Here is a 24,418-nt window from a genome sequence, read left to right as displayed (position 1 = left end):
AATTAATGCACATATTTTTGTTTTATGACAAAATCATGCTGAACCTGCCTATGGTGAATAAAGCAATATTATTATTATGGAATTGTTATATGGGGAACATTATCCTCAATAAATCAGGTATTTTTTGCACCTTAAAAAAAAATTGACTCCTATGTAATCAACCTTGTCATGCACATTGTTGACTTCTTTTAAATATCTGGAAATATTAGCCATACCTTGTGTATATAGCTATCATGCAGTGACTAATGCTAAGAAAAACAAGAGTGACTTTACAATAAATAACAGTTATCACTGTCACAATATGAGAAGATGTAAAGATAAATAAGTGGAAATACCTAACCTGTCTATGGTAGCTGGACCAACATCAATATGCACATTATTGTTTAACAATCAGCCAAACCATTTAAAATGAGAGAGGTATTTCACTATTCAAGAAGAATCTATTTGCATATCTGGTTGATGGATGTTATTATATTATAAATGAATATTTATGTAAAGCCAAAATGTATATTAATTCCATTTCATAATTGCATTTGTATTTCTATTTAGGAATAATGTCATCTATATCCCCATTGACGTGCCTTATAGACCTGTTTTGTATTCTCTGTACTTAACTGTACACTCTCTCTCTCCTGAACAAATAAATATATGATTAGTTTTTATCCCATCCTGTGACAAACAGTCTTCCTATTTTAAGCCTCTCAACTGATGTATACATACACACAATGATACAGGGTTCGTCCGGAAAATAAGTGTACTGACTCCTGGGCTGGGCGCGCCGCTCCAGGCACGCCCAGCACCGCTCTGACGGGCTGCGATTGGACGGGGGTATGTTGGCAAGCGACGCTGAAAAAGGCAGTCGGCTCTGAGATGTGGTGTAGTGAGGAGCTCTGTTAACGCGAACCTCCACGCTCGACCCACGTCACGGAATGCAATGCCGAAGTTTTTGGAGCAGCGTTATTCCATCAAATTTGCGGTAAAGCTTGGGAAATCATCTACCGAAACTGTCGGTATGATTAACCAGGCTTACGGGGAGTCAGCCATGTCCAGAAACATGATCTTTCGGTGGCACAAGATGTTCGTGGAGGGCAGAGAAGAGGTCGACGACGAGTCTTCGAGAGGTTCCCGATGATGCCTTCGCGGGAGCGTTCCAGGAATGGGAACGACACTGGAACAAGTGTATCGACTCACAAGGGTCCTATTTTGAGGAATATTAGCTTAAGATATGTAAAAGTGTAATAAATTTTTTTTCCTGAGCTCAGTACACTTATTTTCCAGACGAACCCTGTATATCTGGTAGCATAGATTTTTCCAATCACTCCCACCATTCATTTAAAAAACATATGCTCACTAAGAACTGATTTGGCATGTTTATATTTTTGTACTCCTCCAAATTCATTCTTATCTAAACACAATTGTCTTTTTTGATTTTAAGTCTCTGTAAGTGTATGGAATGCATTAATGTTGCAATTACTTTAGCTCATTTCCTACTGTATTCAAATGCGGCAAACCTATAAATAAATATATTATTAGTACATATGTTAAAACATACATTTTCAGGGTTCAACTTTTTAATTAGAAATACATTGGGTTTTTGTGATAGGAATTGCTTTTTTTTTCAAAGATTTATTTTCACACCAACAATCACATTACATTACAAAAAGCAAAATATAAACCGTTATTATACCAATACATTATAAACAACACCTGGAGGAATATGTCCCTTGCGCAAGTTACTAACCAAAATTTTGATCACAGTTCTGCAACCTGTGCTCCATAATTTGAAGAAATAGCACATCATTTAATCAGCTCCAATTGAAGTTTACCTATTATTCAAAATTTAAGCGACCATCAACAACACACTTGATATTTCTATTAAAAACACAAATTGTTTGCCATCCAGACATAATTTCTTTGCTTCAATTCATTCTGAAAAATTCAGAAAAATCATGAAAAATATATCAGCCTTTTTCCACAGCTTCAATATATTTTAGCTCATTGAATGATGCACTTGTACTGCCACCTTCACCACCAACCTGTTTCCTCATTCTCTCTCCCCAGTAGCTGGCACCAGTATACATTAAAATCACCTTAGATTCAATCATCCAATTGACTAAATTTTAATCCTTTATGCTTTGCTTTTCTTTGCTCTGAGACATTCACTGAGAAATTCTAAGTTTGTCTACTTTAATGTATTTGAAATAAATTTCTAGCTCTATTGATGAATGTAGACTTAATGTGTATGGGTACATTAGCTATCACTATTAGTCACATTCTTACTTCCGATTAGTTTTCTATGGGGGCCCTTTTAATACTACCTTAAATTCTAGCATCCAATCCACCTGATTTTAATCTAAAACTCATAATTGCATTACTTCCATAAACAATAAAAATAGATAAGGGCACATCGACTAATTGAAACAATATGTAAATAATAACAATTGCTTTCCAGGCTTACGGTAAAAATACAAAAAAATCACGAGACATTTCAAAACATATAACAACGCTAACTTTTGAATGATCAACATAATACGTTCATACCTTAATTAAAGCAATCAGTACCTTCATAATAACTGAAATCACATACTCGACAAAAAACATGCTGAATGCATAACACAACGACTTCAAACAACAACCAAGAAGTTTCAACAATATTAAACAGACCCTTGATAAAAGTCGAATAAAAAACATTCCTTCACACAAGGGTTGAGAACCATTTAGTCTACTGTAGGTATCACATAAAACCAATTCATCACCACATAATGGCATATTCTGTTAGAGGGTTCCCTCTTAAATTATAATTGGATTATTAATTAATAATTAAATGATGATTCAACATCAGCCATTATTTTCTGGGAAAGCAACCAAATAGTGGCTGCTTTCCAAAATGTTTCAGTATAGGAAACCAATTTTTCACCACATAATTGCATATGCTGTTAGAAGAACCCCTCTTGATGTATAATTGGATTATTAATTAATAATTAAATTATGATACACTATCAGCCATTATTTTTTAGGAAAGCAGCCAAAATAGTGGCAGCATGGGCTGGCATGGCCCCAATTTATTATTTTTTTACTTTAAGAGAAATACACATTGAATAAATGCTTACTGGGGACCCTTTGTAAAAAGACTATATAAAGTCATCAAAAATAGGATCCCATTCAAAATGTATTAATCTGCTATATAGGATGCCCGCAATATCTGAGTACTTGCACATATAATAGTAAGGGGCTTAAGACTGAAATGTGAGTTAATAAAAATCTACAAATGACAGTCACGAGTCCACGAAATGAAAAGGTATGTAACTAACAAACTACAACATTAGCACAATGAAAATTTGACCTGTATTGTTAAAACCATCTGAGGTAGACTAGAGTTCAAATTTTGGATAAGAAAAATAGTCACTCATTTCTACCATGAGGGCATCTAAGATACCGTATTTCCCCATCGATAACGCACACCTTATGTATAATGTGCATCCAGAAATTTGCAGTTATCATGAATTGGTATAAATACCGCACGCCCAGAGTTTCATAGTTATGTTGAACCTGTAGAGATGCCACGCATCTGCATATATACGTATATATATTGCGATTAAAAATACGTCTATCTATCTATACACTAATATATGGTAACAATCAATGAATACATGGAATCTTAATTGTCTGTGGCTATATCTACCGTAAGTATGCAGAATATTAGAGCCAGATGATGGTAATTAACTGCAAACAACAGAAGGATCCAAAAATACACAATATTTACAAGCCAACACAATATGCCGCCTTATTGCTTTTTCGCTGATTCATAGGTCGAAACGAGACATAGGTTTGTGTGCCCTTTTATTTGCTACATAAATTAACTCTCAGTAAATCAAATATAAAAAATAAGAGAAAGAATGAAATGGAATTTTGTTTTGTTTGCTTTCCTTCGCTTTGTTAGTATCACCGCTCAGCTGTTAAATGAATTGAACCCTCCAAGTTCTACATGGTGGTTCAATTTTCATTTCAAAACGTGCATCGTCATTTTTTTCTTCGATCATATGAACATTTTTCTATAGATAACACGTGCATTATTGATGGGAAAATATGGTGAATGTGAGAAGTACATACGAATACACTGAAACTTACAATACTAGCATTGTGTCATCTGTTGGTAACATTTCATTTTGTACTCCATCACTCATCAATCCAACATTTAATTTGAACATGAAGTCAACAAGAACATTCCTACTGCCCATAAATACGAATTTCAAAAAATGTTATCAGAATTAGAGTAAGCTAAGGAATGATACAAGAATAAGGGTGACTCTGATCTTTGTCATTCATAGATATAGTACTTAATGGCCAGAGCAGCCAAAAAAATCTCTGGTTGAGGGGCATTTCTACCCATTCACATAATTACAATTCTTCCTGAATTTGCTATTATATTTATACCTACACACCAAGTAACACATAAAAATTAAAAATGCATCTTTGAGGTTTCACAATCACTAAAGCAATAAAAGTTAACCATTCATTCTGAGTATAATTTTTCTTAGCAGGCAGGGCATGCCAAGATACCCTCTTTTAAAAACTACTGCATAATTATGCATCATTGGGATATTTCACAGCAAAAATCATTTCCATGCCTGTTTTAACGCTTTTCTTGCTGACAGTTTTCTCGTCAAATAAGATGCTACAGTTAACCCTAGTAAGACAGCTGAGATAAGGAAATGGTCGAAGTCTTCTTTGAGGAGATCAAAAGTTTTTGATGGAGCCACTCTTGTGTAAAAGAGATCTGCAATAAAAAGTAATGGGAGGGAATCAATAAGAGTAACCTGGAACCATGATAGAACCCCAATAACATTACAAAGAAAATACCTTTCCTTACAATAACAATGTACATAATATCCATCACACAATGAATTCAAATGAATGAGTGATGGGAAGAAGAATATAAAGCGAATTATAACATACTCTGGGTTTATTTAGCTGCATTTTCGCTTCCATTCATTGCCAAAATATACAACTAAATAAGACATTCACGAGATAAAACAGTTTTAATAGATATAATTGCTAAATATGGCCTAGGCTATAACCTAGGCTACTTATATAGTCAGTCACCAGACTCATGACTTTTGAATCTTGTCAATTGCTTCCACAAAACCACCCAGTTTATGAAGATACTGATTCCAATAAATATGCTCAAGAAATTAGGTGATATACATGCAATGTCTTAGGTTTCATCTGTACATTCCAACATCTATCTTACACCTACTTTAAATGGTAGACTACCAAAAATAATGCATCACAGAGAAATGTTGGCTTTTATCAAACAAATGTTTTTCATTCTCTTGACTGATGATACCCAAAGCTGCTTTTACCTGATTATTTGATAGTAAAAACTTTTAATTTGACATATATCAAACCAAAAATTACGCACAAAATCTGATTTACTTCAAACCAATGTTTTGCTTCATTCTCTTATTATTGAAATTACACACAACATGATTACACTCAAAATGCATATAAATTTGCAAGTTCTCTATGTTTTCCCTCCAATTTTTGTTGTATTTGTTAACACCTACATTAGCTATTTTCTTAGGGTTACACTCTTACCTTTGATCAAGATTATTTACTGTTCCTTCATATACCATTCAAAACCTTCCATTTTCTGTGTTTCATATTGTGATGCATGCAGTCTCTAATGCCCTTGATGAACTTGATAAAATGATTGCAATATTTGTTATTAATCATAATTATTATTTTACAGCAGACCAGAATGGATATTTACCTAAGCCATAAACAAACACCAAACAAGTAGATTCCAATCCACTTGGAGCAGTATGGATTCCACTAACTTGCATCACAGTTTTGTTGTAATTAATTATGGCATCCATAGGTATTGGAAGTTCTGGAATGTAAGGTATGACACCTTCATCTCTCATTTCTGACATTGCCATAATTGGACGACGTGGGTCCACGAACATCCAAGGCAGCTCCAAAATTCCACCAGTTGATAATGCCACTAGTAAAGATAAAATTTTTAATTAGCATTTAACTATGCCACACTTCTGCATTACTGGCAGTTATGTTACAATACAAGCAAGAAAACTTGAACCAGCATGACCGCTATTCAACCATCAAATGATTCCGCCATTTATCCATGGCCTTTCACATCTATTTATACATGTTTATTTTAGGGAAAATATCAAATGACAATAATCATTGACTGTAGGTGCCAAAAATGATATGGAACAGTTGGTAGCCACATTGTGACAATGGACATCAGGATATCTTGTTGTGTACAGTAAGCATATGTGAATACATGAAAAATATCAAGTAAGCACAACATAATACGATGAAATTCTTCTGTAATCACAAGTTAGACAGTTGACCTTCCCTTAGAGGAGCATGAAATCCCTGGAAAATGAAACCAATATTCCGAAAAAAATGTTAAAAGCTTCATTAAAATGAAGAATGATCATTTACTAGAATATGAAAATCTCTTATTGACACCTGGTTGCTTGAGGAAGAAAATGAAACACTAAACTTCAAAGTAACAAAAATCTGCAATATGTAGATACCACGGCACAAATGAACAAAGAAAAACTGTTAGGTCATGCAAAAAAATATCCATTAAAAACTGATGAACTTTTTTCCATTTAAAGCAGAACCCCTTTTGTGCAATCTACGTGGGTCATTCAAAACTCATATCATTTCATGCACCTCTTTAGACTACAAAAATGAGCAGTAAGAATCCTAGGAAAAGTTCCTACGGCAAGCAGTTGTAGACCTTCCTTTAAGAGATCCAACATTCTAACTCTTCCCTTTTTGTATATATTCCATACTAAAATCTTTGAGGGGATCAAGACTGGTTATCATGCTGGTTATCAAGGTGGCTATCATGCTGGCTTCCCACCCAGAGGGCCCAGGTTCAAATCCCAGCGGTGTAGAATATTTTTCAGTCGTATCTTGATCCCAACTTGAGGTGCTTCGTGGAGGACACTTTGTGTGAGTATGCCATCCGTCGGATGGGATGTTAAGCTTGCGGACCCCTTGGCGCCTTTCATAAAGAGTAGGCTAATGCCGATGCCAGGTTTCTCTCCACCCTTCATCCTTTCCTGTCCATCCCTAATGGCACAAATGACCTCAGCTGTCAGTCGCCTCCCCTAAATACTACTACTATAATCTTTGCACAGCAAAATTAAGCAATGTTCACTCTGAAAACCAATGCAGATGCACATAGGTATAGCATAACAGGTTGTAACAACTCCTCCATGTTTGCTAAGATCCCAGGATATGCTGGTGTGAAATTCTTGAAAGCAATGTCGAGAATGTTCGTTACTTAAGTCTTAATTATATCAATTCCTTTGTGATCATCAATGCTAAACACAGTTGATGAATTCATGTCCCTTTCTCTAGGTAAATGATTTTATTCATAAATAAATCTACGAAAATAATCTTTTTACTGCTTCCGACTCCTGATTTAGGTTTCCACACTGTACAGCTACTTAGATTTTTATTTTTTGAGATACACGCTGACTCTGTAATACACACCCTGTGATGTCTGCAAAGAATATGAGCAGACAATGTGACATGTTCCATACCTGTTACAAACATGTTTAGTAGGAACCAATAAACAATATAATTATCTCCTCAGAAAATCCAAGAGATAGTACTCGTAATGTAGGAAAAGATTTTTAGTAAGCCTTAATTCTTTCTAGACTGCTGTTAAAATTCAATTATATCTATCATGTGGTTTCATTTTCATAGTTGAAGCAACACACTTTTTATCATTTAGAAAAATGGGTAAAAAATGAGTTTCATGACATGATTAAACACTTCTATTTAAAAAGCTTAGTACCAATAGAGTTCAAAGCTGAATTGGATGAAATTCATGCCACATCTGCTCCTGTGTTTGCCACTGTTCACAATTTTATAAATGAGTTTAAATGTGGCCTAACATCCACAAATGATGAACATCGTTCGGGACGTCCAGTGGAAGTGAATTCCTCAAAATTCATGATATGGTTTTGAGTGGTCAACAAATCAACGTTTGCAAAATAGCCAAGGCCACATGTATATCACAAGGTATTATAGTGTTTTCAATTTTGCATAAAAAATTGGGCATGAAAAAAACCTCATCAAGATAGGTGCCATGTTTGCTCTCAATGGAGAATAAACGTAATCATGTAGTCTATTCAGAGGCTGGTTCAGTGCTTCTCCGTCGCAATCCTGAAGAATTTTACCTGGATACATAACTGTGGATGAATTAAAGTTTGAATCATTACAGCATCCACCACAATCACTAGATAGATTTCAGCCCCAGTGACTTTTTTTCATTTTTTAGCATGAAATAATGGATCGGTAGAAAATGATTCACGTTGAACATTGAGGTCATTGCCGACACAGATGACTATTTTGAGGACCTCTCTCTTTTTTGGTGCCTTAAAAAAGTTGGAGAAATGCTCAGAAAAGTGTGTTGCACTCTGGTCAAAGAGAATTACATTGAAAAATAATTTTTTAAATCTACTCTAAATAATTAGTCTATTTTTCCCTAAAGACTATTGAATGACCCAAGTAATTACAGTTTCTCTCAATTAAGAGAGGTAGGGCAAGGACTACAAAGAGGAGAAAAGATATCTCGGCATAAATAAGTAAATCTGTCAAATGGGTCTCAAAATGAGAAGCAGGGAACTTTCCTACATAAATTGTAGGAATCATGCAAAGTTTCGACATTTGATTTGATCAGCCAATCAGGATAAATGATTTGATCCGAAGTTCAAAAATTCAATTACTTGAATTTGAATATTACCCATGTCCATTAGCATACTATTTTCTATTTCCAGTGAGGTCCGATTATGATTTTGATAACTGACTTTATTTTGCACATGCCATCGAAGCACTCGATGCAAACCCTGTACATAAAATGAAATAACTATTAATAGAAAAAATAATATCTCAATAGAAATCTTACATTTTAATTACTGATTACCAGGATGGAAACAAAAATAAAAAGCATTCACTGAGGATACAACATATTTTAACACTCCAGAAAGATTTGAGATGTTATGAATTCTTCTATGTCTTCTTTACTTTCATAAGTTAATAACAATTATCCATCAATATTTTGCATTCCATAGGCCAAATTGAAGAGTGGACCATGTAAGAGACTCATTCATATCTATTTCCACTTCACAAGTTTCCACAAAGATAGCAAGGACTACCTGGGTAGCTTGGAGGGGAAACTTGGGTAAAGAACAAGGGAGAACAATGTTAACATTAAACAGAAAAATGATTATTGATTTGAATTCTGTGGAATCATACAGGGTTTATGAAGCTTCTAGATTCAATTTGCTAATCAGTTGAATCATTTGATTAGAAAGTCACAAATTTGATTCATTGAATTAGAATATCACCCATTGTCACTAGCATATTGTATACAGTGAAACCTCACTTAACAAGCACCTCGCACAGTGAATAATTCACTTAATGAGGAAAAAAATTGTGCCCAAAAATGACTCCGTTAAGGAGCAACTTTAACGATTGATGGGAGGCCGGAATTCCTGGAATGATTGTGTGCTTGCTCCTTCAGCTTGTGTTTAGCACTCATTCTGCCAGCATATTAGGGCTGCTAGTGATTACACATTTTTCTAAACTTGCGTTCAGACATTATTTGTGACCTTTTTATACAAAGTTCAAAATACTTTGAGCATAGTTTTAAAAATATCCCCGAAGAAAATGCCGCAAAGAGACTGCCGTAAGAGAATAAACATAACAGTAGAAATGAAAAGAAAAATCTTTAAAAAGCGAGGACAAGGTGTGGGTGTAGCTGATCTAATATGCACATACAATCAGTTGACTTCAGCAATTTGCATTTTCTTCAAGAACAAGGACAAGATTAAGGAGATATATGCTTCAAAGGGAGTGAAGGGATACCTACAAAATGGCATTTATTCTCAACGATGTTGAAATGTTACTTCTCATATGGATGAATGAAAAGCAATTGCAATGCATCACCATTAACGAAATTGCCATTTGTGAGAAGCGAAAATGATTTTCGCTGACCTCATTAAGAAGATGCCAGGATCATCAACGGTCGAAGAAGTATTTAAGGGGAGCCGTGAGTGGTTTGAGAAGAGAAGATACAGCATACGGCATGGCATTGTAAGACATGGTTAAGCAGCAAGTTTTGACTCAAAGGTAGCGGAGAACATCATAGGTTGACTTCAAGAAGCTCATAGATTCTGAAAGTTACCCGCTCCAACAGGTTTTTCATTGTGACACGGTCTCTTCTGGAAGAAGATGCCGAAGCAAACCTATATTTTTACACATAACCGTACAAGAGAGTGGATAGATCGGCCACATGCCCACGAAAGGTTATCTAAGCCAACGAAAGGTCACAATGCAACAATTTCAGAGTGTAAAAATCATTAGCCTTGACCGGGATCAACCAGTCAAGGCAAATGATTTTTACACTTCGAAATTGTTGCATTGTAATGCATGTTAGCGGATGACTTTGTCAAAAGTTACTGCCGTGGCATTACACCCAGTTTCTTGCAACAAAAGGTCGTCTTGCACTACTATTTTGTTCCAATGAAAGCAGTAATTTGAAAATTAAACCCCTACCCACCATTCTGAAACTCCACGAGCCTTAAAGAAGTGTAAAGTCCCAAACAGCAGGCTAAATTTGTTGAGGAGGTCATGGGAAACTTGCATTACCCTAATAAGGCAGTTGCTATTCGAACCAGAAATTTATTTATGACAATACTGAGTAGCATTTTTACATACTTTTTAAGTGTCAGCGAAAAGAAAAATACCTCTAGCCTGCTTTCTAGTAAAAAAAATTAGGTCCACAACATAAACAATAAATTATGTATTTAGATTCTTTTATGGGTTTACAAATTGAGCTCACATTCCCTTGCTTCATTCTATGATAAAAGAAACAAATAAAGATGATTTTCAATCCTAAACAATGAATTATTTTCGCTGGATAAACCTTGGGCATGAATTATTTTTTAGCATGGAATGCATTATCGTATTTTACACTAATTTATATAACAAAATTATAACACTAGGCAAATGTTTTGCTTTCTCAGAAAACTCGTGGAATGACTGTACACTTAAGCATTAAAAGCATATTCAAGTACCCATGTTTTGCATGTCATTATGACTTGTGAAAAGAGTTAACTGAGAGTCAATATGTTTTTCATAAGTCCCTCAAAATACAGATATTCAATACACCTTCAAGTTCAAGTAATTGCAATTTTCAAACCTTTCTTCAAGATCTAAGTTGATTAAAATGAGATCAATTTATCTTGACTTGATAGGCAAAAGAGAGACAGAAGTTCAATCCACTGGGCTTTCTTCAGACAAACAGAGTTAATTAAATTCTATGCATAAATGAAAGTGCATGATAACTTGTTACTTAGGGCATGATCAGTTTTTTCATGGCATGCATGATGCCATAGCAGCAATGAGGTCATTAATACAAAGGAGCAATGAATACAATCAGGGTGTTTGTTCCTTAGAGTTTGAGAAGGAATACAATTGAATAATCAGAAAAAAATAATGAATGTATTGCATAAGACAGGAGTAGACTGTAGGGATATGAAACCCATTTGAAAGCTGTACATGTCTTAGACTGCTCAGGTGCTTGGGAAATTAAAGATTTGGGGTGGGCAATTTTAGGAAGAGGGATAAGACAAGACTGTCCATCATCACCCCTCCTTTTCAACATACATGTAAAGGAAATAGTAAGGGAGGCAGAGGAAGAATTGAAGATGAAAGTTGTTAAAGTTTGGTTTACAGATGAACGATCTTTACCTTGCCAGTTAGCCAAGGGGTTAAAATCATTACTGAGTAATTGGGAATGTCATTGTGATATATACCCAAGGGAAGAGATGTAAACAAAACCAGGTTATGAGATTTTTGAGAAAAGGTAAAGCTAAGTTAATCATTAAAATAGGAGGGCAAAAACTAGGATAGGTGGAACAGTTTACCTACTTTGGAAGGGTTTTGGGTCAATATGGTCAAAGTAGCAGAGAAATAAGGCAAAGAATTGCAGTAGCCAAATATCCTTTCACAAGGAGAAGAAAGTTGTAGACAGTAACAATGAGGGAGGACGTTAAGAAAATACAAATGAAAACTTTGGGTGGCCAGCAATTGGTTGGTATTTGATTCCAGGTTTTCAAGGATAAAAATTCATCTTTCCAGATTTCGTGCTGCCATTTTTATTATCTTGTCTTCCAGATGTAATCTAATATATCTGATCTGCACCTTTTACACCTTTAAATCTGTAACTTAATCGGTGTCATGTATTCTTCATTCTTGTAACATAGGTTTTCCTCACATAAAAAGCATTATTAATACTATTATTCATGAGTAGCAATGTTGATTTATGTAAACTGTAATTAACACTACTGAGAAGAATCCTTTAATAACAAGTATTATTCTTCTGATGTTAAAGGCACCATAGTGGAATTTAAGTTTATATTAAAATATAACTCTCACAAAATGTTTTCAAGGAATACATGTAGTTTGTTGATCTTTCTAACAACTAATATTAAGGAAACAAAAAGAGAAAAGAAATGTTGTAACTATCAGCTTAGCTTTAGCAAATAAGTTATGAAAAATTACAATACAAAATAAGATGAGAAAAATAAATATGTGTTCCTTACTTAGTATATGCTTGCTAGTGATTCCCTTCTCTGTTATGGTTTCCTTCATTGCATCAACAACGGCTGGCAAAATAAATGCTTGCCTTTCTACAATGGGCTGCAATGGTGTAGTTACAGAAGAGAATGCTAAAAATAAAAATATTGTTTGTAAATGCAATAACAATAAATTCATAAACTTTCACTTCTGTTTATAAGCATAATAAATTCATGTAAGTACATTCTAGAAATATTCTAATTGATTACCTGTTGAATTGCTTTGGACTTTTCCTTCATACAGTTCTAAGCTGGCAACTTCAGTGCGGCGTGATTTGTCATTATAATAACTATATACGACCCAGTTTTCAGAATGAAGGATATGCACTGGTCCCTTCGCTCTTTTGTGAGTAAGTGAAAATACAATTGCTCCAGAAACAACATCAACCAGGTATACATTTAAGAAATCTGAAATGGTAAGAGAGCTACTAGAATACATAACATTCGTCAACTGGTGCCAGAAACACGTTAATAATCATATGGCCATTAATTTAATATGAATGCAGTAAACTATATGAACACAATACATGGTGGAAATAATAGAATGAAATGAGGATATTTCCAAATTATAGTGCAACACACTAGTTTTTCAACACTTTCTTAAACTTTATATTAAACACCCTTTATCTTTTGGATAAGAGATAAAATAAGAGAAGAGAAACTACATCAGTGCGCAATTGGTCAACGAGAATGTAGGAATTAATTTTTATGCAACTTTTTTTTCTACCAAATGTTGATCTTATACAGTTATATCATCAGGGTCATTAACATGATTAATGAATTAAGTTAGTTTCAATACAATGTAAATGATTTGATAATTTGACTAAATTTTAATTATTATCAAAAAAATTGGCTACCGTATTTGAAGGCACATATGATGCAACTTTATTCCAAAACTACGGTTAAAAAAAATCACCCGTTTCTAGTAAGTGAAGGATCAAACACCACCATAGGTTCATTACTGAATGTTATTTTTATCCCTGATGGCCAAAACTACCTATTTTGACTCCATTGTATTTTGATTATTTCTGTGGTTTGCTTTTGCTCTGACTGGTCATGCATGTAAAATATCTCTATGTGAGACTACCAAGATTCTTACCTAGAAGCCACTGAGAATTAAAATAATAATAATCAATTAATAATTTGATTCACTTTTAATAAAAGAGAACAATTACATGAATAACTATAATCTATCCATCTAAGTTATTTCTTCTGGGCAGTTTTTACAAAATGGAAATGTAAAAGTATTAGTATCATATTATATAAGTTAATGAATCTCAGGCTTTCCGAAGACCTTTATACTATCATCAAGAGTGCTTCAACTTACAAAAGAAATTATATGAAAAAGCGGCAAATTACACTAACTGAAGAAGTATACGAGAAAATTGTTGTTCAAACTCCATTTTTATGTCAAACTTTGGTCATATCTACATAATTTTAAGGTTATATTATATTTTATGACTTTGTATAGGATAGTTTCTTTGACCATATGATAATTACAGTCATTATCACAGAAGAGCCGGGATTTTGAAATTATTTTTTTCCACTCAAGGTTATTGTAAATATATTTTGCCTGGAAATGTGGAAAATTGTACATAATTACAAATACATGATATAGTAATTCCCTGATATTTATCAATTTCCAGTTACCAGTCTCACCCATATAGCATATAGGTGGTAAAATATGGAAATTTTTTAAAATGCTCACGCTTATGGATAGGGTCAAATCCTTGTGCAAGAAATGCCACCAAGTTGGGATTGATGTATTTGTAGAGGACACTTCGGTCAGCCAAAACTCTTCCTTGCGAATTCACTCTTTCCAGTGGATTTTTGCTTGCCACAGCTGTAATACGTTGAGTTCCAGGAGGAAGAACATTATCCCAAACATGTTTCACGGACACTTCCTAAGATGAAAAAATAATAACAATTAATAAATAATGATGACAAAATGCAATGACAAAGGAATTAATTCATGTTGCACAGAAGAAATGTATACTATTATTACTACATATAATTATAAAAGTTTCAAGGTGCCATTCTTTTTTTTAACTGCTCTTCTCATCTTTGTAGCAGCAGTATAGCAGGTTAGCATGAAAGGAGTAATTCCAGCACTTTCTCTAACTTTACGTCTGAGCTAGATGCAAATGTACAAATATGATGCATATAGTAAAGATAATTTATAAATTGATCTGAGAAAAAGAAAGTTCTGTTTCCTCTGCATTCTCATTATTATTGTCTGTTCTGGCAAGGAAGCTACACTTTCAATTCTTAAGAAATATGTGCCGCCAACTATTTCCACCTTCCCAGTGGTTTCCCATCAAGGAATGCCAAAAAAAAGTATTTCTAAGACTTTTTGCAACTTCATTGACTTGACTTCCAAGTCAACCCTGAACCTGATTGCCAGATCAATCCTGAAGCAATTGACAGTCAGAGGGAAGAGGAAGCACGTAGCCATCAGAGGAAAAAAATACCCCTAGTCTGAAAGTGACAAACTATACAAAGCACAATAAAGGTGCAATATTCCACATCCATTAACACTGCAGTTGTATCATGGGTAATTAAATGGTGCATTGTGATTTTAAGTGGTAGCAGGTGAGTGTGATATGTAGAATCTAGTATCATTGCTATTTTGTGAATGTTCTCTGTCCACCCCACATTCATCGTTTTTCCATCTGGTTTTCAAGCAATAGACAGGGTACTAGAGTGCTTAGTCTTGAACTTGATGATAAATTGGTGAGCTAATATATTATATTACAGCTTACTATTTGATGGGTAAGTGCGATATCTTTAACTCTCCAAAATGAAGAGATGAGTACAAATCTGGGTCTTCATTTGAAAATACATAAGTCAAAATTTTGAAATGTTGGTTTCGATTGATTTTCATTTTCAGAATGCTAAACAAGTAATCAAACATTTATCCCTTATGTCAGAACAAAAGTACTGCCTGAATATGTATAGTTCATAAAAAGTTTATTGATTTCAAGCACAATTTTCCCATTCTCCTGCCCTTGTGCAATTGATCACCTGTTTTCAAAAATGTCCTGATCTCAAAATTAAAATTTTTTCTCCCAAAGAATACCTACTTGATTTACACAACATATTCCTGATACATTTATCCAAATTGCCAAATTTAAAAATAGAATCAACTCTTTTCACCATAGTTTCCCCAACTTTTGAATAAATTCAGAGATTCCTGACTTTTTCATAATTTTCCCAAAGGGGTGGCCACCTCCTCAAACATTTTACCATTGAGCAATATAACTTTGGGAAAAATTTGATAAAATTGTTAAGGAAACAATGAATATAATACAGTATTATATTACTATACAATGAATTGTAAAAAAATGAAACTTTGTGAGTTCCACTGAACTTTATGCAAATTAGAAAAGAGAAGATAACCCTCTGCAATTCACCTTATTTAATTCAAAATTAAAGAACATCACAATTTTGAGCCAAAAATGAGTTGAAAGCAAATTGTTTTTGGCAGTTACTAAATTTTTCAACCTTTGCTTCATATCATTTACTTCATTACCTCATGCCATCCATAGAAATAGAACACCTTACCTGATCAATACTTTTGGCAAATGAGAAACCAGAAAGGACACCAGTAGAGGGATCAGCAACATAGAGAAAAGTATTATGTGCATGTTCCATGAGAGTGCTTGATATCCATTTGGGGTACAGGTGAGCTGAACCTTTGGAGTCCAATATCAAAAGTCCCTTGAGGAAGACTGTTTCTTCAGAGGCTTGGTAATGTAGCATTGAGCACTGGGTTACATTGTATCCCAATGGGTAATATCCTGTACTAGTTGCTTCGTCAAACCCATATTCAGACATGTGCTGGCCGCTCATGGGGTTGAAAATGTAGAGCACACCTTCACCAGTGTCCTATGGGAATAAATTATTATTATGAATAGTTACATATCAGTAATTTTATTCTAAAATAAATTTTAATATTGAACACTAAAAACACAACTGTAGATATTTAAAAAAAATTAAATTTAGGACTGTGTACTTATTCCATGCCCTGAACAACCTCAGAGAGAAACCACTTCACAGTCAACTAAAACAATAAACTCACAGTAGCAAAGGTACTTCACAAGTGTTGCTGCCACCACACCTACCATCAATGAAAATAATGTTTAGTATCCCATTCAACCTTTCGGGGACCACATTAGGATTCCATGGGATTGACAAGAAATTTGGGAAATTAGTGTCACCACTTTTATCTATAGCAATGAACATTATCCTGCATTTAGTTCAATACGTAACTGAAAATTCACAGTTAAGGATTGATACTTAAGAACACAAGAATGGGCCAATATTTTATAGTAAATCATAATCCACTTTGCCTTCAGCAATGGCTCAACCATTTTAAACTCGGCAGGAGCTAAATTGTACTCAAGGTGGTCATAGAAATCAACCACACCATTATCCTACTTTCCTAGGTTCACCCAAAAAAACTCCGTTGCTTTTAAAACCACCATAAAATGCTTGCAAACACACCATTTTAAGCAGATAAACTTTGTGTTACATGCTGTGATAATAGCAAAAATAGGGTTTCACTCATATGATGCAATTTAAGGTTTATCGATGTTCCTTTAGTAGAGTTTTCTGACAATGACATGGTTCGCTTCAGGAAATTCATAGGTTTTTGGTACCAATTGCAAACATAAATACAGCATGAATCTCATAAATTGCTTCCAAAGATAATCTTAATTCAACCACAGTTATCAAACTGAAGGTCAGTTTGATAAGTGAAGTTATAACTCACCTAGTACTAAGCTCAACAGCGAGTGAAATTCATACCCAAGAGCAGGGGGCCCACTTTCTTTCCCTATAATCTTCATTAATCCACTGTTTAAATGATGGTATAAATAATACTAAAATAAATTTAGTATTTGTACAAAGATAAAAGATACGAAGAATTTTGACAAGTGTGTTACTTTATTATTATCATTTATGTTTATAGATATCCTCATCCAAGTCTTTGACAAACAGATTTCACTGCCGCCAAAATGACTGGAGACTCAAGACTACACCATGGTTACCACATCTGCCCCCAGCAACAAGTGGTTTCCGCTCTTTTAGGTCATGCACCTGGACCAGATACAGGCACTCCAGGAGAATGACCTCCATACCCACAAAAAGTCAATCCATCTTCTGGGGTGCATGTACAGCTTGTTTGCAGCAAGATGCTCATCATCACTCAGTGACCACCAAGGAGCACTATTAAAATGACCAAGTCCACACAGCAGACTTACATATATTCGAGAAATGCAACATCTCCATGGGCATATGGGAGAACTGGTGTTCTGTTGATACCGTTTTGTTTTCAAGATGATAATTTAAAACATGCAGAACAGCATTGTGCTGGTGGTCATAAGCTGACCTTGTACAGTGACTACTGCTGGATAGGAGACAACCTGAAGTATTTGGTTGGCCTCTGCCCACACTGTCCTTAATGTTTGCCATGCCTGCCCTGAAAATGAGCCAATGGTATGCAAGCATGCTTGCAACATCAGCCTGGTTTGTGACAACAAAACCCTTGGTCTTGGGATTTCAGACCTGTGGAACACATGTGGTGTGATAAAAGGGGGTCTCTACAGTGGAACTCTCTGCATGCTACACGCAAATCTACCCTGTTGTGAAAACTCTTCAAAGTCACCAACCCACTACCACCTAGATTTTGTAGGAAACATACAAAGTCAGTCTCAAAAGTAGTATGAATTATTTTGTCCCAAGGAGACTGGCGTCGGTTTCTCTGGATGGGTTTGAGGGAGGGAAGCCTCAGGAAAGGCTGGAGGCTGGTGGAAGTTGGCTCCCAGCCTTTGGAATGTGTGTGATGTAATGTGACCTTGTTACACTCCTTCATTAACCGGTTATTGGAACAGAGCTACTTCATCAAATATTGCGTGATTTTGGGCAAAACCGAGAATGAGACTCAAGGCATGCTCAAGGCAGCTTATGAGGATAACGCCATGGGTAGGTCGGGTGTTTTTGAGTGGTGAAAGTTTTTTTGGGAGGGTAGAGAAGATATTGAAGATGCTGAACGTTATGGAGGCCCTTAAACCTCAAAAAGTTAAGAAAATCTTGCAAGATTGAAGGCTTTGTTGGGCAGGGATTGCAGATTAAGTGTCCGCATGGTTTCTGATGAACTTGGCATCCCTAAAAGTGATGTGCATCAACTTGTGACTGAAAACATGGGCAGGAGAAAGGTGTGGGCGAAGTTGCTGCCACGAGTTCTCTTGTCACAAGAAGAGAATCCTATAGCCAATAAAAATAATTAAGAAGAACTCCAATACCGGTATTTCGGTCACCTGGTGACCATCTACGGGGAGAATCAAATGGGGCCTTGAATTTGGAAGACTATGCACTAGGCACTGTCAAAGTCACTTGACTAGTGCATAGTCTTCCAAATTCAAGGCCCCATTTGATTCTCCCCGTAGATGGTCACCAGGTGACCGAAATACCGGTATTGGAGTTCTTCTTAATTATTTTTATTGGCTATAGGATTCTCTTCTTGTGACAATTTCTTCAACAGCCAATAGCTCCACATCCTCTATTACGAGTTCTCTTGAACAAACAAAAGGAAACTCGGACATGCATCTGCCAAGAGCTTCTCGACCATGTGAGCGAGGATTCAAATTTTTTTACTATGCCCTATCAGACCTCTTTCTCTTCACCCATCTCAAATCCAAACTGAAAGGATGTCTTATGACCAAGTCCATACAATTACACAATCCAAATGAAAGGAAGATGCAGACGGGACTTGATGATCAACTACTGCATATTCCTGTTGCAACTTACTCAAATAGGGACCATGATGTTCAAAGGACGTTAGCATTAAAAAGAGTTTAGCAAGTTCAAACTTCACGTTTGTAAACAGTCAACGATTGAGGTAAAAAGGACAAACTTGAATTGCTACTGCAAGAATTTCATCGTGATATGGTTGGCCCCTCAGAAGAATGGCTATTCAATGATTAAATGTAACGTCAAAGGACTCAGCCTAATGTCTTCTTTTTTTTTGATAAAGTGCAAAATGTGACATTAAAACAAACACACGCTGGTACTAATATCAACATTGCCATCCTCAAACTTTTCTTCTGAAGGAGTCTTTTAAGCATTGAAGAGCTACATAAGAGGCGTTTTATTTGCTATTTTGTGTGTATATCACCCACCATAAGGTGTTTTTATTGAATTTTCAAATATTTTGCATGATACTTTAGATAAAATGTCTAATGGGAAGTACCATCAAAAGTTTTGTCATGTGTTAGATTGCAACATCAATTTTCTCTCAGAGATCCCCAATAAGATTGGGCTTGCATCCTTCAATGCAACTCTTGTATAACATTAATTCTAATACTGAAACCATTACTGACTACATCATCTCCAGTCTTCCATATTCCAAAATAAACTGCAGAACTTTTGACTCGGCCCTTTTTGATCAGTACGGTCAGTTGCTAATATGATATTAGAGTCAACGTCTGAATTTCAGCCTATATGAACCTACCACAGAAATTTCTCAGATGATAATTCAAATAATTCTTATTCCCAAAAATTCCCAGGTATCCTGGCAGGATGTTCATGGTAAAAATGATGCTCCTCTTAAATTAAGCATTTAAAAAATATATTTTCTGTGCGCTTTAATGCAGCCTTTCTTGCTGGGCATCATAAATAACCCCATGGAAGAAGAAAATTTACCCAGACACTGTAATTACCTAATCTAGGCATATACATACATAACCTTTACCAATGCATTAAATTTGGTGATTAGGATTGCTGCTGGCTCTTTAAAAAGCTTGTTTTCTTAAAGAGGTCCTAGCAAAGGAAAGGATATTGGAGAAGGGAAATCAGAGAAAATGAAAGAGGAGAATGTAATTTGGTGCTCCATTACATTGCCAAAATTTCCTGGAAGGCAATTATGACTGTACCACTGCTTGTTACTACAGTCTTAGTCCCTTGCACAAAAATTAGAAATAAGACAGTCTCTCTCTTTAATGCTCACTTCTGCTATCTTGGTTCAATGAATCATTGTCATATGACACCCACTCTTTCCGCCTTAATTATTCATTCTCCATTTTCCCATCAAATCCTCCGGAAGTTACAAATGGGAATGGGAAGGGACCCCCTTTCTCCTGCCATTCCAGGATAGGAGGAGGAAAGGGCAGGGTCAATCAAGCCTGTGAGCAGTGTGGTCAACAGGCGTTGCCGGGTCTGCAGTTCATTTATTGCCTTCCCATCAATTCTTAACACCCATCCTTTCTCCTGATTCTTGGAATTGTTTCCTTTCCTTTAGTTTGTGTTTTATGCTGTGCCTCATGGCCAGGTATTGGTTACATGTGCATACAAAATGTGTTATTGGGTTCCCTTCGTGATAATTTCACAATGCAGTTGGGCCTGGTAATGGATTAATATCAAAAGGTGGTGGGAATCACTATGATAAGAGAGCATTAAAAATGCATTGAAGGGCATTGAAATTACCCGGTTTTTTAGCAGCAACACACAGTGAGCAGGCAAAGGGAAGTGGCTGGTGGTTCGTAAAACAAAGAGTGGCATATGCTTGGAACTGGTTGACTTATCCTGGAGGGGCACATACTTTGACTCCAAACGTCTCTGCCAAATTATTTCTCCACTCAAATTGTCAATTCCAAATAACTGCAAAGAGAGAAAAAAATATTTCAAATGCTTAAAGTGTATAACTAACTCTTTAAAAGTATTCAGTCATAACTTTAAAACATATACACAAAAAATGCTATTAGTTATAATCTACGATTTTAAAGATACTTCCATGAAATAACTTTCATTTCTGTAAACTTTAATCACCCATGTGACCACTAAGGAGCTATACTCACTTCCCTTGTCATTTGCAAATGAGGGTCTTTTATACTCACCTTCAACTATGTATTTTTTCTATTGAATTTTTGTACCTTCTTTGGCTTCTGTTTTATCATTATACAAGATGAGAAATTTGATGTTTATGAAAGTTACTTGGAGGAAGAAATAAGCTCATCAGGATTAGGTGATAGTGATTCTAAAAATGCTAGACTATTAGCTCAAGGTGACAACAATTTTGGAAGCAGCATTTTATATTACATCATTATATCATATTTTAAATAACCATTAATAATAGTATAACACATTTAATTCTTCTTTGTTCGATTTTATTGCATCATAAAATATCTTTTGATGTATAATTTAATACCCGTTTCAACTTGGCTTCCTCAAATCCTTCCTCATCAATAGCCACCACTGCATCTGATTTCATTCTAGTAATTTATATTGCTATCATTGAAAACACAAGGGTCAATGGTCTTGATAAAAATTCCAGTGATTCTGCCTATCCGTGATATGTGTGAACGTTCCATTACAGGAGATTATTTAGTGCACGGAGAAATATAAAAGGAATTTTTTCCTTACCTGAAAGATACAATGGAGAAAGACATTACGCTTCAGAAGTGTGGAGGTCTGAATCCGACTGCAATGCTTCTGAATAAAACTGAGAGAAAGGTTCATAGTACTGACTAAGAACTGTATTAATTATAAATTTACATACCTTGTTATATCTGGGCATAGCAAATTGATCAATAGTGGCTTACTTTAAAGGGTAATTATACAATTCTATATTCTCCTGTATTTGAAATGAAAATTTGTGCTCTCATTGCATTTTCAATGCATCATTTCAATTGCTCAGACCCCTATTCCAGAGGCATCCTTAATAGCTATTTTTTTAAGTGCCATCAATGGCCATTATAAAGAGTTTCTCTTCATTTCAGCTGTTCCTAAAATTTTTGTGACATGCCTGAAATGGTATTTCTTAATTTGTGAACACATCACTGATATTCGCTAAAATCTGAGAGGTTGAAGGTCAATCTTGCGGTGGAATGCCCAATAATTGATTTGCAATGGAAAGGCCACAGAGAGTTCCATGCTCAGTTTTGTATCCAGCAGTCCAAAGGAAAGAATAATTCCCAAATACACATAACCTCAGGATAGACTGGACACTAAGCGCAGTGCTTTCTTGATTTACAAGTAACTCGTGTTGTAATCATTACTACTAATAAATAATATCTACATAAATACTTTTCACTGTGCATTGAAAGGGCCAAGTTTATAGTAATAGAGAATGGGATTAAATTAATTGATTTTGACATTTTCCTTAATAATTTACTTCTGAATCCTGATTACCAAACACGAAGACGCAAGTGGATCACAAAACTTGAGTGTATAAAAAATCATTTTACTTCTTAATAATTAAAACTCATAATTAGATACCCACCACAATGATTCATTTACAAGCGAAGAACATGAACTGGAAATATGAAATGGAGTGGACAGTGATTAATGAGTGTAATGAACATAAATCTGAAAATGGATTTTATTCATTAACAAATTCATACCCACAAAATAAGTTTGGCCACTTAAAGGTCAACAACGTTAACTGAATTCTCATTTGAACAACTCAAAAGAAATGAATCATTCACATGAGCAAGTTAATGTGGACTGCTCCAAAAAATGATCCAGCTCTTCCCATCGCTATTAAATACACACATACATAAGAACATGAAAATACACTAATTGGCAAAAGCAATTAGCAAGGGACATGATGATGGATTAATTAATTTGGAAAAAATGGCTAAGAGAAATTGAGTTTTCAACTGCCTGAACAATTATTAAAATCAAACAAGAAATACCTCATTTTGCTGTGGTCATGATAGCTGATGAATCATAACAGTTGATTTTATCAACATAAACAGTATAATTTTTTATGAAAATGCTGGAAGTTCATTAAATAACAACATCACTTTTCCTATACACCTGAAGGATATTGCTGCATTTTGATGATGGAACAATTACATTCTAAAATATTGGCAAAGGGAAAGTGAGCTATCGATTGCCTGATCAACCTTCATAGATAAACAAAAAGTACATTATATTTATACAGTTGCTTCTGCTAGTAAGGTTTCATATATACTGACTGCTTGAGAAAAATGATAGCTATGACTACTGGGTGTAAAGATCTGGGCAAAATCTGTAACTTTAGTATAAATATGAGTTTTAATTATTAAAAGAGTAAAATGATTTTTTATACACTCAAGTTTTGTGACCCACTTGTGTCTTCGGATCAGGTAATCAGGATTAAGAAGTAAATTATAAAGGAAAATGTCAAAAGGAATCCAATTTTTGCCATTAATTAAAATAAATGGCAAAAATTTATCTACCCAGGTTTTGCAAGAGAAAGGCAGTATATAAGCATATGCTACACTTGGAACGAGTGAAATTTACACAATTTCCAGTCTTTGTGAAATTTAACAAAGCACACATTTCGGGATAACATGTACACATGCACTTCATGCACACAAATATCACTCTACACTTCTACATACACAATTACATTCCATAAATACATACTCATAAATACACACATACATTCCATAAATGGCACATAACCAGGTCAAGTTGATTATCATTTAATCCCAATGTCACAATGAAATATTACACAAGTAAACCAACATTTTATGTGAAATCCATGATAATAATAATAATTATTAATATTTACTAGCCATCTGATTGCCGTTTCTCTGGTGTCCCATGGAACATAGTGAGGACCTAACAATGGGAATGGCATTAAAAACTAATGGATCTAATGGGCATGAAAACTGTCAAAAGTGAACGTTCAAATTTCCTGCACAGTCCCTCTGGAATTACTTGCTCGGAAGGTT

The 24,418-nt window shown here is 35.0% G+C and overlaps 1 protein-coding gene across 3 annotated transcripts in view; it reads right to left on the bottom strand.

The window, feature by feature from the left end:
- Nucleotides 1–1,597: 1,597 nt before the first annotated feature.
- Nucleotides 1,598–24,418, bottom strand: part of EMC1 (ER membrane protein complex subunit 1) — a 60,261-nt gene continuing 37,440 nt past the window's right edge. For all 3 annotated transcript variants that reach the window (XM_071583148.1, XM_071583146.1, XM_071583147.1), the window contains 7 exons: nucleotides 21,180–21,353; nucleotides 16,260–16,583; nucleotides 14,404–14,599; nucleotides 12,906–13,103; nucleotides 12,663–12,788; nucleotides 5,774–6,007; nucleotides 1,598–4,777 (listed from right to left, as the gene is read on the bottom strand). In XM_071583148.1, the coding sequence (XP_071439249.1) occupies nucleotides 4,617–4,777; nucleotides 5,774–6,007; nucleotides 12,663–12,788; nucleotides 12,906–13,103; nucleotides 14,404–14,599; nucleotides 16,260–16,583; nucleotides 21,180–21,353 (1,413 nt within the window). In that variant the 3' untranslated portion in view covers nucleotides 1,598–4,616. The remainder of the gene's footprint in view (nucleotides 4,778–5,773; nucleotides 6,008–12,662; nucleotides 12,789–12,905; nucleotides 13,104–14,403; nucleotides 14,600–16,259; nucleotides 16,584–21,179; nucleotides 21,354–24,418) is intronic.

This window comes from Hetaerina americana, unplaced genomic scaffold, assembly GCF_022747635.1.
Source record: "Hetaerina americana unplaced genomic scaffold, ioHetAmer1.1.p SCAF_13, whole genome shotgun sequence".
Classification (NCBI taxonomy): Eukaryota; Metazoa; Arthropoda; class Insecta; order Odonata; family Calopterygidae; genus Hetaerina; species Hetaerina americana.
This window is presented reverse-complemented; position numbering and strand designations above follow the sequence as displayed.